This window comes from Falco naumanni, chromosome 3, assembly GCF_017639655.2.
Source record: "Falco naumanni isolate bFalNau1 chromosome 3, bFalNau1.pat, whole genome shotgun sequence".
Taxonomy (NCBI): Eukaryota; Metazoa; Chordata; class Aves; order Falconiformes; family Falconidae; genus Falco; species Falco naumanni.
Window position 1 is genome coordinate 23,912,149 of NC_054056.1, and position 16,588 is coordinate 23,928,736.

Genomic DNA, 16,588 nt, shown 5'->3' on the forward strand with positions numbered 1-16,588 from the left:
ATGCAGCTAAAAATAAATTCCAGTTTGGAAAATCTTCAGAAAGTATATTTTCTGTTGGAGAGAAATGTTTTGTAGCCTAGTCTGAGTTTGTACACTCAGGGTATTTTGGTTGTGGAATTGTAGTTAGTCTCTGGCTGTAGTTTGCTGTCTTGGACCTAAACAGTAGGTACAGTAGAAGAGAAGTGTACCAAAAGGAGGTGAGGTTTCCTCAGGCTGAAGATCTTTTGAAATTTGTGTCATAGTTAGGTGTTCAAAGTCATCTCTCAAAGGCAGTAGAAGAAAAATAACATTCTGCTGGGAGAAGGTGAATTACTATTTATTTTTAAATAGTCTGGATATTTCTGGCTGTGTTGGGTGTTTGGATGATGTTTAGATGTAGTATTATTTTGAGTGCTTCCCTCTTTCTTCTTGCAAAATTTTTTCTGCTTGGTATTTGCAGATCTTATGTAATGTATATCATCCTTGGATGAGGACAGAGTGAGCACTTTATTTTGGGATGCGAACAGGATTTTTGTTGTTCATTTTGTCATTTGTGCCAGTCTGCCTCCTGTTGCCAAATGCACGCAAAATAGGTCATTCCAGCAGGAATTGTTGTATTAACAAGCAAAGAGCAAAGCCACATGGGTGGAGTTACATGTTTGTAGAAACATAGAATCATTTAGGTTGGAAAAGGCCTGTGAGATCATTGGGTCCAACGATTAACCTAACACTGCCAATCCACCACTAAACCATGTCCCTGAGCGCCACATCTACAGGTCTTTTAAACCTCCAGGGACGGCGACTCAGCCACTTCCCTGGGCTGCCTGTTCCAGAGCTTGACAGCCCTTTTGGTGAAGGAATTTTTCCTGATCCCCAATCTAAACCTCCCCTGGCACAGCTTGAGGCCGTTCCCTCTTGTCCTGTTGCTTGTTACCTGGGAGAGGAGACCGACCCCCACCTCCTGCAGCCTCCTTGCAGGGAGTTGTAGAGAGCCATAAGGTGCCCCCCGAGCCCCCTCCTCTCCAGGCTGAAGCCCCCGGTTCCCCCAGCCCCAGCCCCAGCCCCTGCCCCAGCCCCTGCCCCGCTCTGGTCACGCTCCAGCCCCTCAGTGCCCCCCTGCAGTGAGGGGCCAGAGCTGAGCCCAGGGCTCAAGGTGCGGCCTCACCAGTGCCCAGCACAGGGGACGGGCACTGCCCGGGTCCTGCTGGCCACACTATTGCTGACACCAGCCAGGGTGCTGCTGGCCCCCTTGGCCACCTGGGCACGCTGGGGGCTCATGCCCAGCCGCCTGCTGACCGGCCCCCCCAGGCCCTTCCCCGCCGGGCAGTTCCCAGCCCCCTGCCCCCAGCCCGCAGCGCTGCGGGGGGTGGGTGTCACCCGGGTGTGGGACCCGGCACGGAGCCGTGTTGAACCTCCTACGAGTGGCCTCGGCCCATCGGCCCAGCCTGCCCAGACCCCCCTGCAGAGCCTCCTGCCCCCCAGCCCATCAACACTCCCCCCAGCTTGGTGCCGCCTCCAGCTTACTGAGGGAGCGCTCGATCCCCTCGTCCAGGTCATTGATGGAGACATTAACCGGGCCTGGCCCCAGCGCTGAGCCTGGGGAACGCCACTTGTGACCGGCCACCACCTGCATGTCACTGCATTCACCCAGCCAGTTTTCACCCAGCGCAGAGTACGCCCGTCCAAGCCATCAGCAGCCAGTTTCTCCAGGAGAACGCAGTGGGAAATGGTGTCAAAGGCTTTACTAAAGTCTACATAGACAACATCATACACACAAAATTCTGAGCGCTTTCATCACTTCCTTACCTATTCTGCCTTGCTCAGAAGTGGTGCATAAGTGAGTACGATGGGCAGCTGTGCTTCATCTGACTTATCTGTGATGGAGGGGGTGGTACTTTCCCTTTTGGCAGCAGCTTCACACTTACATTGGATTAAGTGTAATGTGAAACTGTGCCCCAAATCACTAGTTTATACTTCTAGAGGTTTTCATGGGCGCATAGGAGGCTATTAAGATGCATATACTCCTTCACAAGCAAAGTTGTGTTACCCATGTTTTCAATTGTGTGTGTTTGTGTGTTTTTGCTTTGCCTGGCCCATGTTTGAAACTGGTCATCTTCACGCAAATCTGGAGCAAAGACTGCTTAAAAGCTTGGCTTTTGTTTCCTAACATTGTGCCTCATCCCAATGTGTCGTAGCTACAGAATTACTTGCTTCTTGCTCATAGCTCCCTCTGTACACCTTAAGGCATTGAAGTAGAAGCCTATGTAGCACATGCCTATCCATGCAAAGAACAGTAATTGTGGCAGAAACCTAAATAATGCTGCAGTCACAAAAGGGTGCCTTTGTTTACTAGTATTCGTAAATCAAGTTGGTGATGCTTACGCCCTGTAAATCCTCAGGGGTTTAATAAAAAAAATGGATGTTTCAAAAGGAGCAGGGCTGTTTTTGTGTCACTGGTGAGCTCAAACTAAGCAGGAGGAAGTACAGCAAACATCAACAGAGGTGTGAGAGGAGAAGTATCTCAGACACATCTGACCGTAACAGCAAGAAGTCTCCACAGCTTCCCTGGGGAAGTGGCAAAAGTTCATAGCCATAGCCTGAAGCTGGGTGGAGGAAAGATCTGGCATTTTCACTGTCCTCACTGAAACGAAGGGTCACTGGTGGGAGCGTGGTAGGTAGCAAAGAGCCAGGGACGCTGCCAGGCCATGTGCCCTGCAGAAAGTGGGCCAGCAGAACAAGCAGGGAATTGGTTGTACTGGGGGAGGATGGCTAGCAGAGAGTGTGTTTTCAAAGACAGACTGAACCAAAAGTACTTTCAGTTCACTAATTCATTTCGTGTCTGTGCCGAACCTATAAGTCATTCCCTAATCCTCTTTCAATGCTCTAGGGACCAATATGGGGATGCTGCAAACAGCCCTGGCCGATCCTTGCTACAAAGGGTTAATCTTGAACCATGAAACAGGCTTATCCTTTACTTTTTGGGGTGGTGGTCATTGCAGAATCCTCCCCCCTGCTTATCTTTGATCACAGGAGTTTTGAGCAGGTAGTTTCAGAGGTGTGGTGAGTGCACAGTGTGTCTTAACAGCCCAGCTGAAGAAGCACATCGATGGGCAGAACTTGCTGTGCAGATGACAGCAGCAGGCAGGGTTGCTTGCTAACCTTTATAGTATGGTGTCTGGCGAGAGAGTGTATGTTTTTTGCAGAGCAGAAGCCAACACAAAGCATTTTTCTCTGGCTGCATGTGTGATTTCGGTGATAGAAATGTAGTTGTTTGAAATTAAAATCCCATTCATCCTGTGTGGGAGTCCTTCATCTACTTGATGGAGTAGGGCTTTGCAAGGCAATCTGAGCAATTTTGGGTGTATATAAGACTTCAATTCCGGGAAGATAGTTTGTTCATAGATACAACAAAATGTATGTGTTCAATAGTCTTTTAGTTCCAGTTCACAAATTATAAGCACTGTGATAAAAAAAAATAATTATAACCATCATGTTATATTTGCTATTAAGGAGATGAAAATAAGCAGTAAGAGTGGCTGGTGGTGTTTGTTGTTTGGGGAAGTGGGGGCTGGATAATTAGTACGTGGACAATTTTATACAAAGTTTAGGGAGAAAATTGCTGAATGTTACTTTTGTTCTCTGTTGTCATTAGGGGATGTGTGTATACATATACAAACACTGCTGGGATTTTCAACTTCTTTTTTTTTTTCTTTTTTCTGTTTTGGCCAACAAAATTGTGGGAGTTTAAAATGCAGTAACAAGCCTCTTCTTCTTACCTAGCTATTTAAGTTTCATGTCTGTGAAAAAGAAGAGATTTGCCTGTTAGGTGTTTCATCCACACTGAACGATAGCTATGCTTTCCTGGAGTCAAGCCTGCTGTGGAGTGACGAGACCTGGCTTTTCCTTCAGTGTTATTTGATACATGTTTCAGTTTGACATTATGTAAATACTCTGCTATTAGGGAAGAAAATGACATAAAATTGCATCCTTTCTCAATGAGGTTTTAAGTTCTTTCAGTAGCTTCTCTCCTTTTTGAAGCTGTAATAAAGATCGTAATTAGAATCCCAGTTGCTTAAGTGAGAAATTAGCATGTTCTTAAATGCTGAGCCGAGCCAGGTTCCTAGTGAGACCCCCTCCGGGTATCTGTCCTGCCCCAAAGCGCTTTCCCTAATACCAATTTGTGTTCTGGACGTATTAAAGAAAATCATATTCATTGCCACCTAGCAGTTAATCAGAGCCTTCAGATAGGCTTGAAATAATTTGCATCCTGACTGCCAAAACCACCTGCATCAGTTAATTTCCTACAGCCATACCCAGCCATGCTCTAAAACTTAGCAGAGGGTGTCAGTCCATCACCCAGTAGCGGGACTGAGGCAGATTCACTCCGTGCATGTCCTTCGTTCTTATAAACTGGTCATAACTACTACTTACCCCACCCCAGACCTCCTTGCTTTACTGTTTTCTAGGCTGTGGCCCAGGGAACAAAAATAGCTTTCCTTAAAAGTATTGATTTGTTTTTGTAGAACTGGGTGCTAACATAGATACTTTTTTCTACTAATGTGTATTTTACCATGTAAATAGTATCCTAGCAGATTGGAATATGTGAAAATTTTAATGGGTCTAAAATAAACCTCATTTGTAGATTAATTAAAAACAAGTAGCAAAGAACACTGACACTTTTTTTAAAAAAGACATTTTTATGGTGCAAAATACAGATTTAATCTCCAAATAAGTGAATGGTAAACTGTAATCGTAAGATGTGCAAGAAAATATTTGGAACATATGAAATAGTAGTCACAGATTTTATATTCAAGATGTTCCCTTTCTGGTTTTCCAAATTGTTGCAGAAGTTACCAGAGGGTAAGGCAAATAAAATACTGCCTTCGCAGTTGACCCCAAGTAGGAATATGATACTGGTGGGAGGTGGATTCAGATCGCCCTGTCTCCACCCACCCAACCCCACCCACTCCCCCCCCCTTTTTTTTTTAATGGTGAATTTTTATATTCTGATGTCTCTTCTGCAAGTTCAGCCTAACGTGCTTCTGATATGCTCTTGTTTCCACAGGCCAAGGCTGCAAGCACAAAGGAAGTTTGCTCAGTCCCAGCCAAACAGTCCCAGCACAACTCCAATAAAGATAGTGGAGCCGTTGTTACCCCCTCCTGCCACTCAGATTTCTGACCTCTCCAAAAGGAAGCCCAAGACAGAAGACTTTCTCACATTCCTCTGTCTTCGAGGTAGGAGTCTTGTAGCTGCTGAAGGGGGGCAGTCTCATTCGAAGAATGAGCCATGGCACCACACACTGAGTGGCAGCCACACAAATGTACTGGTGCTGCGCTTGAATATATTGCATGCATTTCAGCTCTCAGCCATTTGACTGTATCTGCAGCAGGAGCATTTGAGTTCATGGTTGTAAAGACCATAAAATGAGGCCAGTAATAATGCAAAAGGAAATTTCTTTTATGCTTGACTCTCTGTTGTCCTGAATGGGGTTTTGTCTAGCTCTCCTAAGTCCCCCCGCATCCTCCTTTGTTTTGCCTGACTAGAAACTGAAGAAGTGTGTAACTTGCCTGAGTACTTATTCCTGCAAGAGGAGATACCTGGTTGGAAATTCCCCTTCTCTACCTATTCACTGTCCTGTGTTTTTCAATTTGAGTGAGGCTTTTCATCTGACAGTGGGTGGAGGGGTTGCTGCTGTTCTTGGTTGCTCCAGGAGCTGGACTGTTCCCGTGGTGGTAATTAAAACAGGTGAGCTCCTCCGCTCTGCAACCCAAGTGCAGATGAGGTGTCTGAAGTTGTACAGCGAGATACCTGCATTATCTCACGGTAACAGGTGCCTGAGCCTGGCTGGAACTGGATGGCATGTGTCTGGGATCACTGGTGTGTATTTGTGAGCCTGCGTGTCAGACTCGGGGACCTTATCGTGAGGTATACAGTTGACTGTCCTGACTAAGCTAAAGAAGGAGACCACTCACCGGAGTGGTCACTTTTCCTGGGACTGTCTATGGGCCTGTGTCCCAAGTCATGTGATGAAAACAGCATCTTTCAGTTTAATCTCCCAGTTCTCATATCAGCTCTTGTGGCAGGTTTCTCTTTTGGCAGACGCCCCCCCCGTCCCCGTCCCCTTAGCGAGTTACTGCTCCATCATTGATGTGCTGGAACAATGCCTCTTGCTGTTGTTTTGCCCCCTTACCTGCTGAAAGGGTGTGCATTTGTTACAGATAGGGCTTGTTTGCAGTGGATTGAACCCTTCAAAGCTTGTGTTTGAACTCCCCTTTCCAGTTCTGAGGTTTCTGTTGCATCTGTGAGCAGCACTGGTCACAGCACCACCTGTATCTTCCTGCTGAGACTTTCTCACCTTAACGCAGCATGGTTTGATTTCCTTTTTTATTCTGTTCTGTGAGATTTTAGGCTAGTGGTAGCTTTAGACTGGTTGGTAATTTATCTGTCTTGACTCTGGTCCAATATAGAGCCTCCACCCTGCTGGGACTTCTGGTAAAGCGAGTGGGTGGAGGGGATGGAGGGGGGGCAGTTTGCTAGCTTTTGTGTTTGTTTAAAGCATTGCAAAGAGCAGAATCTAATGGTGTTTAAAGCGGCATCACAGTCCTCTGAAATCTAATCTGTGGAAATGTATTTCTAATTTAGTCTGCTGTGAGGTTGATCAGTCTGTTGGCAGCGTGTCACTGCTGTGATCTGGGCCAACTGCCACAGTTGTTGGTGGGAAAATTCAGATGGGGTGTGTGTGTGTGTGTGTGTGAGCACACATGGCTGCATTCACACGCTTGTTTCCTCTGCTTGCTAACTAAGCATGTGGTATTTATAGCTTTGAAGGCACTTGCACTTAAAGAAAGGCAACCTGTGTGGGGATGTGGCCTATCTCCATTTTTATTTCCTACTATCTCTTAGCATTGTGCTTTAACAATGTAAATGGGAAGCATGGGTACTTTTGTCCTCTTCCAGTGCTTCATTCAGAAGGTTTGTTGGGTTTTTTATTTCTATTTTAATCAGTGGCTGTTTAGCTCTTGCACCTGTAATTTTCTTCTTTGTTATTCATCTGTAGAATAATTGATGTTTTGTATTGTCAATTAAGAACTTGCAATTCATTCCTAATTTCTTCAGTATGCAGGGTACTCGTATATTTCAGACAACACGTGCATTCAGACGGCAAGATCCCAATTACAATTATATTAAAAACCACGAGGGAAAATCTGCTTTGAGTGCTACACATGGCATGTTCTTGGTCTGCTTAAACAGGCTGAAGAAAAGCAGAAAGGGGAAGCTGTCAGCTGTTTCAGCACCTCCACAAGCTTATTGCTACATTACTCCTGTATAAAGCCAGACGAGGACCAGTATAAACGGGGAAATCTGCTACCTGAATGTGTTTGTGGAGGAGCAGGAAGAGTGGCTGTGGCTTGGAGGGAGAAGGAATAGGGTTGTTGAGAGCGGTATTGGCATGATTCTGCCTTCCCTGTCTGAACTGCTGTGTCCTGCCTGCCTGAGGTGGTGCCCGTTTGATCCCTGGGGAGGTTTAGCTCCAGGTGGCTGGGTCATTTGGTGTGCCTGTTGGAAAAAAGGACGTGGAAGCTGGTTCCTAATATACTTGCAGGGAGTTCATGTAGCAGCCTGCTGGTACATCCAGCCCAGCTCCAGGAGGTCCCACGAGGGGCCTTGCGGGGCGCTGACAGGCTTGGTTTGGTGCTGCTCGGCTGGTGGCACCCAGAGAACTTGGAGAGGGAAGAGCCAGCAGCTGACTTAAACCCTCCGTAGGGAAGACTTCTGATTTTTTTTGGATGCAGTTTGTTTTGGTTTTGAACCTCTGTGCTGTTATTTGCTGAAGTGTTGAGGGATTCAAAATTGCTTGCGTGGTGGGACTTGTGGTTGTTCTGTCTTCTGTCCAGATATGTCTGTCCAGCCCTGGCTGTTTGTACTTTCATGATAAAATGTGACATACAGTTACATGGACATAAGAGCACACTCACCGTTCCCCACTTTGCAAATTGTTTAGTAGTAAGCGTAGTAGTGATTAGATCCAGGACAGTAAATCCCCAAGTTTGTGTGATTTTTTTTTATTGTTATTTTTTTTTAAGTTAGGACTGTCTTATGATCAGAGCATTTTGAAGAACTAGGACCTATAGCCCCTGCATTCATGATCAAAGCTTTCCTTTGGCAAGGGAGTCTTCTCCAGGAGTGGTGGGAAGGCAGCTCTGTGGTCACGTCTCTGTCCTCATCCCACCATACCCAGCAGCGGTGTCAGAAGCACAGTGTAAATTTGTCACACTATGTCAGCATGTACTTTCATTTTCTATTTTTAAACAGAGAAATTTAAAAATCTCATCACCACAAGTTCACTTTTCAGTACTCTGGGGTGGTGGTGGTGGGTGGTATTTTAAGTGGCAGCAGCTGAATTTTCTGTGTGATGGAGCAGTACTATCATGCAGCAATGCTGAAGAAATGCCCTCAGTGTACGTAAGGTCCCATACATGGGAAAAGAAATCCCAATTACCTGGCCTTCTGCTACTTATCAGAAAATCTAATGATTCAAACCACTTTTACTTTTTTTCCCTAGCATCCTGTTATTTCAAAAGAAGGTAATTTAACCAAGAGGACCTGCTTGGTTTCATTATCCAGAACACTAGGGGCTTTAGACATGTTCTTAAGTAGTTTGGGTTTTGAACTTTTGATGTGATAACACAATGTACTAATTACTTCTTAAAAGGTAAGCGGAGCAGAATGAAAAGGCTGTTAAGAGTTGATGAATATTTGAGCACCCTGGAATGCATCTAGCTGACCAGATTTGGCAAGGCTCCCCTGCTTTCTATTATTTTAAAATCCTTTTTAATTTTTTTTATTATTATTTTTTTTTTTAAAATTGTGACCTAGAATTTCCAACGCAAGAAGGAAGGGAATAGCACAGATATCTCTGAAGTGTTTGTCTGCAGTGTTCTTATCTTTAAATAGCTTCTTTGAAGGAGCCTGTATGCCCTTTGCCAGAGGCATAATTAGTATATTTCAGCAGCACGCATAGATACAAGCGTGTCATCTCTGTGTGGTTGTACAACAGCTTTCACTTTTATTGTATTTTCTGCCTCTGATCAAATTTTTTTAAACAGCTTCTGTTACAGTGCATTTAAGTTACCTTTACTCTCTGTAATTATTTACAGGTTAAAAATATTGTGAGTGGAATAATACAGGGTTAAAGGGGGAAGGAGAAACAACTCCCTGTGAGCCATAGATCTTTGGCAAAAGGTGATAACAGGGAGGCTATGATTAGGAGCCTACATTTTAAGAAGTTTTCCCATGATCAATTTTCTAATTAAGTCAGGCCTCTGGGAGTTACATGCTAGAGAATTTCAGGGATTCCTAAATAAAGATGGTTAATTGAGATCTCACAAATTGAGTTTTCAGACTCTTCTAACTGTTCTGCAAAACGTGTGACTGTTCGTTTTTCTTTGAGTACTGCAATGACTTAACGATCCGATGATTTATTACAACTGAGCAAAACCGAAATAGAAAATCACACTATAGCATGTTTATCCGAACTTCAGTAAATCTCAGTGCCCCAGTCCTCGCGCAGTTTGCTTTTAAACAGCCTTTTGATTTTTTTAAACACCTTGTTTGGGTGGTAGGCTTGGGGGCCTTTGGTCCCAGCCTTCTCTCTGGAGTCTTAATAGGAGAGGTTTGCCTGTGCCAGTAGATACCTGCAGAGGTTTTCAATTACAGTGGGAGAGTCCCCACAGTCAGAAACGTGGAAGCTCTTAATTTTGGGTGTGTTAGAAAACACCTATTTGCCTAGCTTTTAATGGGGCAGAAGGTACGCTTGCGTGCTACTCTAGTATCAGTGGGTGCGCTGGACTTTGAGAGCCCGTGATGGCATCAATCACCCTCTCTAAGCACCAGCCTTCCAAGGGAGCACATTGCCCACCGCAGAGACACTGCTCACCAGATCGGAGTAAACACATTAAATAGGATGGCAACTTGATTAGGCTTGGAAGCAAAACAATGAAATGCTGACACTGTCCAAAAACGTGAGCTGCTTTGCAGTCTGGGTTAGTTTTTATAGTTCCAGAGTAATATTAAAACATGGAGATTTGTTTAAAATATTGGAAGAAGACTTTTTATCAATTTTAAGTCATTTGGTATTTGAGGCTAAAATTTTAGGATGGATTGACAACACAAGAATAAACTTTAGAGTGTTGAGTCTTAATATTACAAACCTTTTAATAAAGATATGTTTGCATTTAGTAACTGTAATCTTACAGTTTCCAAGTCGTTTAAATTTTGAAGTTAGGAGTAACATTGAAACGTAAAATATGAGATACTTCTTGTATGTGCAACCAGTTAGTCCAGCTGTGGAATATGCTGCTCTGGGTTGGTAAGGAACTCTCGCAGCGGTTTAGGATGAGAGTAATTTAATCAGTTTTGGCAGGGAGAAGTGAATATATGGGCTCACAGTGAACAGCACATGTGTGAAATACACGGAGAGAGCCTGGTGACCAACACCATGGCTTTATCCCTTCCCAGGGGATGGGAGTGCTGCTGGAGGGCCATCCCTCCAGGCATGCAGCTGAGGTTAGTTTCGTATCAGCGTGTGCCTGCACGGGACACGAGGTGGGAAGAGCTGCTGAGTGCAAGACGGAGTAGCCTGTGTGTAGCACTACAGCTGTAGCCTGTGTGTAGCACTACAGCTGAATCAAAGTTTTTACCTTGCTCTTCCCGTTGTGGGGCCCCTTTCTGCTGTTAATGATCCCGGTATCTACTCCTGCAAAAAGCCGCAGGATGAAATGAGCTCGTTGAAACGGGAGACTCATCTTGCAGCTCAGCCTTTATATTTGCCACAGACCCACTCCGAGTCCCTCGGCGAGCTGTTTTTCTGTTAAAATGAGGAGAAATGTTTTAACTCTGTATATAGGTATTGGCATAGCTGGACATTGATTATGGATGACCCGCTGGCATAAAATCCAAGAGCTGCGATGGCAGCAGCAACACTTCACAACCTTGCTGCCCACGGTGTTCAGTGCCCAGGTGGGCAGTGTAAGATATTCTGGCAAAGGCAGAAACTGGTGAGCTTGCTTCTGTAACCTGGGAACCTGCCATAGGTTCAGTGTTCCCCAAAAGACTTAATTTGTTCTAGGGATGGAGCTCAGGGTCTCGTGGGTATGGAACATAGCCGGATAGCCTTTTGGGAATGGCGGTGTGGGGGTTTGGGATTTGCAGGCTTGTCTTGTTCATGGTGGAGGGGAGCGTAAAGTCGGGGGTCGAAGTGTATGTGGGAAAGGTTGGGTTTGAGGTTCCTTGCCAAATCTAGGCAGGTTAGTGACAGTAAACTGCTTTGAGATGGTCAGATATGAACTGTAGACGTGAGACACGCTCTACTTGTTTTTTTTTAATATTCTGTAGTCTGTCACTCTGCTGTGTGTTCTGTTGACTTTGGAAAGTGAACCTTTGATTTTTTCCCTGCAGATTCACACATTCCCCACCCTTACTCGGTTTCTCTAGAAAAGGAACAATTTTCTTTGGCTTTTTGGGTTTAGCTCTACTGCTTTGAAGAATGGACCAAGAAAATGGGGGTTTGTGTCACTGCACTAGCCATAACACTAAGCAACTTGGTGATTCGTACAACGGCAGAGGAAGGGAGAGTTTGAGCGTCGGTGTGTTTATGAGCTCTGTTTTATTTCTGGACTTGGGATGGCCTTTTCCTCCCCCTGGCTCAGGCACTGGGGAGCTCCCTCTGGGACTGTTCCTGCAGGTGGAGCCAGGCAAGTGAGATACAATTGCTCTTTCCTATAGAGTTTATGCAGTTCATTCTCTTTTAGCCTTGCTCCGTAAAACGACCATAAAGTGCAGGCATAAATTACATTTATTCGCACTTCAGGGACTTGGCGCTGTCCTGCCAAAACGTAATAAGTAGGACATATAATAAATGAGAAGCAGGCCCTAAATTTTAAGCATTGAGGTGCCAGTACATCAGGAGCATTTGGGAGGCGAGGTTTTTCCACCTGCATACAGCCCCGAAATGGGGTCGTGGGTCGGAGCAGAAGCCAAACCTGCGGCTGCGGTTCGTTGTAGGGCTTGGCATGCCGCGTGCTTATCGGGGCAGGCTGAAGGCCCGCATACCTTGACCTGCCTTGTGCTTAAATCATTTTGATGTCTTAAATTGTTTTAAGATTTTTCCAAAGCACATCTGGGTTATGTTTAATTGTTAGGAGGAAATAAAAGAGAGGAGCTAGAGGGGGAGTTGGTGTAAATAATTCATGGAGAAGAATCCTCCAATTTTGCAGAAACCACAGCCCAAATTACAGAGAAGGCTCTTGGATTGAGATGATTTTTGTTGTGGTTGTAACATACCAGGGTTTGAATCCTGTCCAGATGAAAACATTTGGTTTGTACTTCAGTAAATATTGCAGAAACACTGCCAGCTAATTCTGAAGAGTAATGAAATAGTGCTTTTGGCAAAGCACATGCACTTTCCGTACTTCTGATTCCACTCTTCGGATCCAAATTCAGAGTTTTTAAAAAATGTTTAGCTAGTCCAAGACAAAAGTTAATGTAATTTAATGAGAAACAAAACATACTGTAATTTAGGAGGGAAAACTACACACTTGTCAAATAAAAAAAAAATTAATAACCTCATTAGTCAAATAAAATGGCTGAAAAAGAGTATAGTTTATTCTATTAATCAGGCGCTTGCTGCTGAGGTCAGTGCATCTGTATGTACAGGTTGTGTAAGCATCAGTTCTGCCTACTGTTATTAGCCAGCCTGAATTTTGCACCGTGACTTAAAAAAAAATATTTTACTTTATACTTATTGTTGTATAAGCATCGTGTTGTTATAACAAAGGATATAAAATACATTTGTCATCCTTTCATATGCATTAGGCAATGCTTTGTGTATAGTTGTGGTAATTGTTTTTCCTATATAGTTAGGTTTTCTTTTGTGTTACTCTCACAATAGGAGGGAAGACAAAAATACTCAAGAGAATTTCAATAATGAAACTGCAGATACTGACGGCACCAGTTGCCAAATGTACTTCAAACCTCATTTTTTAAAGAGCTGAGTATCCTCCCTTTTTGTAATAATTCATAGCTCACTATAACTATGATGAGTGAATTAAAAAAACCCAACTCATCATTAATGATTTTCTCAAAATTTGCCACGCACAGTGGTGTCTGATCAGAGGAGCAGTAACTCCTGCTCTGATACTGGTGAGGAGAGGAGAGGCTACCTGCCATTCTGTTAGCTGTCCGAGCTTTCCATGTGGTTTGCAATCCCTTGGACAGCCCCAACAATTTGTTGGGCTTTCAAAACAGCAGGATGAGGGCCAGCTTTGGCAATTTGGCCTTCCCGCGGTGAGGCAGAGGAGAGGGCTGGGAAGTTCCTCCCAGCTTGCAGCCTGGCCTTGGCCATAGCTTTTCTGCTCTCAACTGTGAGTTCACAGCGACCTGTTGAGCAGAAGGTGAGTGGCATGTGTCCAGGACAGGGCAGCAAGTCAGCAGCACTATCAGACAGGTACTCCTGTTAAAGCTGCTCAAGACAAGGTGGCCTTCCTGCTTTCCTGTATTTGTTACTATCTCACATCAGCAATTTTTTCAGTAGCTTCCCTCTCCCGTTGGTCCTGCATCCTGTGTCCGTTTGCTAACTCGCCTCTGACCGCTTCCCTCTTCAGCCCCAGCCCATCTGAGTTCCTGCCTTCCTCTGTGCTGCTGCTGTTGCCTGCCCTTTCTTTCAGCTTACTTCTTCTGCCATGGCTGCTTCTTCCTTTCCCATGTGTTGCGATTGCCTCATCCAGTTCTCTGGTGATGGCATGTGCTTTTGTACAAACATTGATGCAAAACAAATCGACTGTCTTGGGGAGGGGGAGCATTTAGGAAGTATGTGCCTAGACATCGTCAGGACAGAATGTAAAATGTGCAGCTTCTACATGATACTGGAAACATACTGTGTCTCATGTTTTGTTTAATAACATAAAGTGATATATTAAGCTACATATTCAATAAGAAAAAGTGTGCATAGAAATTTTCCAAATCTTTACTTGAGAACTTGTAACATTGCATTACGGTTACAGCATTTATTAGTGGACTTTAATTTCCTTAGTCTGGGATTTTAATCTGAATCAGTTCCCTGATCCGATTCACCACATGGCCCCACAAAATATTATACTGCCACAGTCAAGGTGGTGGCACAGGAATAAGAACAAGAGGCCAGATGGAGGCAGATACTCTGTAGACCATTTATGATGCCAAGAAAAATGTCCATGCAGCCACAGACAGTCTAGCTGGTTCCTTGTATGAAATGTCTTCTACATAAGTGGTGGGAAGTCAAATTTTATTTTCTAGATTACCATCACATTTGCTGAGTGAGTGGGTTTTTCAGGCACCTGCTGATGGGGTGGGCAGCAGGGTGGGTGTCTCAATGTGGAGGGCTGCTCACATACCTTCCCTGGGTGCTGGAGGGCTGGACCCCTGCTCTTCCCCTTCATCCGCTGCAGTGCCCATGGTAGCAGCTGCCTGCACAACCTGGGGGCTCCCAGCACAGGAGACTTGCAAAATCCAATATAGCCACAGGCTCTCGTAACTGTCTCACCGATTTTTCTGCTGTTTTCTTGGGGATGGAAAGCAAGGAAGAGGGGAATTGCATACCCAGAGTGCTGAGACCTGGCATGCACCACCTCCCAGGCACAGATGTTGCCCTCTATCGCATTGCAGCTCTTCTCTTTTGGTGTTGGTTATTAATTAAATTCTAATGTTAATCTTTCAGTTGCCCTGGGCAGGCTTTGAGAATCATGCCCTGGTGCTGGGGGAAGGCAAGAGGAAGAGGAGGGATGATTGCGCATCCTTACTCTTGTCTGGCTAGCAAAATACACGCAAGAATGAACTGGCATAGCTGCCCCGTGGGTTTCTGTTGCTGAGTGTGTCCAGGCAGACAAAAATGTGCAGAATAGTGTGTTGAAAAATAAAAATCAAGCAAGCATCTGCAGCTGTATGTTCTGTGAACATGTATGCATGTATGTCTGGTGAACCTGCAGTATTCTTTATTCTTATGCCAATTTTGAGGGTTTTTATCATCTTGCTGTCATACATCATTTTCATGATGAATACCTGTTATACATGGAGAAACCTGAGAGCAGCAAGTCTCAGTGAAATCTGTAAGGAAAACTACCATGTTGTTAACTTGAGATGAAGACAGTCCAGATTTATGAGGAAGGGCAATATATTTTGTTAGACCAATTGCTATACCTAGAAGAAACAAACCAGCTCTTGAGCACACATTCTTCTCCACATCTTCAATGGTCTTAGACATTCATGGCTACAATAGCACTACTTAGTATTTTTTTATATAAATCAGCAGTTTTGGGGTCCCTTGTAGAGGTAGGCTACATCATCATGTGCACATCCCTGTCTGGTCTCGGAGGCGATGAGGGATATTTAGGACAGGAGTCTGTATTATGATAAAGAAGGTGAGTGATCGCCTAGCTTCCACTTTTACCGCTGCAGCTTCACATGTATGAGCTTCATTAGTTCTTCAGGCAGGAGGAGTCTGGAGTTTTATTTCAGTAGGAGGAGTTTTAGGGTGTTCTCTTGGCTCTTTGCTTGGTGTAAACCACCACCAGCGCACGTCAGCTGCTCACACTTAGCACATCAGGTGTTGTATAATCAACATGTTACTCTTTCAGCTCAAATGAAATCACAGTGTACTTAAAGGCTTGTCTTCCCTTCAGTTTGCTCGTAAAGGGAATTTGCAGTATCAGGAGTCTGAGTAGCCTGTTCCAGTATTTTAAACTAGTGTTTTCTCAGCCTTTTGGACATGTTTAGCTACCTAGGCTTAAAGTGAAAGGGGTTTTAATCAGCTCAACCCATAGGTGTGAACAAATTCTCGGTACTTCAGGCTATTCCAGAATGGAAATCTTACTATAAAAGATGATGATTAAAATAGTTCTAATATAAAAAGTAAGCAAGAAAACTCAAAGCTTTTATATTTCTTTCAGTGTCCTTCATCCATAGCAGTGCTTAAATAGAATGAAAATGTTTGAGTTCAGCCTTTTTTTTTTTCTTTCCTTTCTGTTTTGTAAGTCAACTTTAATATGTAGGAAAAGCTGGGGAGCAGGAGGGGGGGTGGCAACCCAGCCTGAACACTAGGTTTTCTCCAAGGTCTCATATTGCAGAGCACGTAGATCAGTAAAGTGAGGGCTAGCAGGACTCTCCTGTGTTATTGGATGTTGCTAGTCTAATTTTTCTGGAAATGTACTTCCCAAACAGTCCCAGCTGTCCCAGGAATGCAGTTTAACCGTTGTTGTTCACAGTCCTCGATTGGAAAGAATTAAAAAATGTCATTCTGGCCAAAGATTTATGCACTGAGATTACAACAGTTGAATACCAAGAGTTAGGTGAAGTTTCTGTCTGCTGTCACACTTGGGTTGGACCCTCCTTCCTTTCTAAGCAGAAGGACACAGTATTGTATTTTATTCTGTGCATACAAAAAAAGAAAAGAAAAGTAAGATTGCTGTTGTAATAACATTTGCGTCGCAGATGATAATTTTTTTTGGTGGTTGCTGTTGAAAGCAGCTGACAAAAAGGCTCAGGGATATGGAACTCTAGGGAAGATGAGGCTTAGAG

The 16,588-nt window shown here is 44.3% G+C and overlaps 1 protein-coding gene across 2 annotated transcripts in view; it reads left to right on the forward strand.

Moving 5' to 3' along the window:
• Nucleotides 1-16,588, forward strand: part of JARID2 (jumonji and AT-rich interaction domain containing 2) — a 211,656-nt gene that overhangs the window by 155,988 nt on the left and 39,080 nt on the right. For both annotated transcript variants that reach the window (XM_040586638.1, XM_040586639.1), the window contains exon 4: nt 5,045-5,214. In XM_040586638.1, the coding sequence (XP_040442572.1) occupies nt 5,045-5,214 (170 nt within the window). The remainder of the gene's footprint in view (nt 1-5,044; nt 5,215-16,588) is intronic.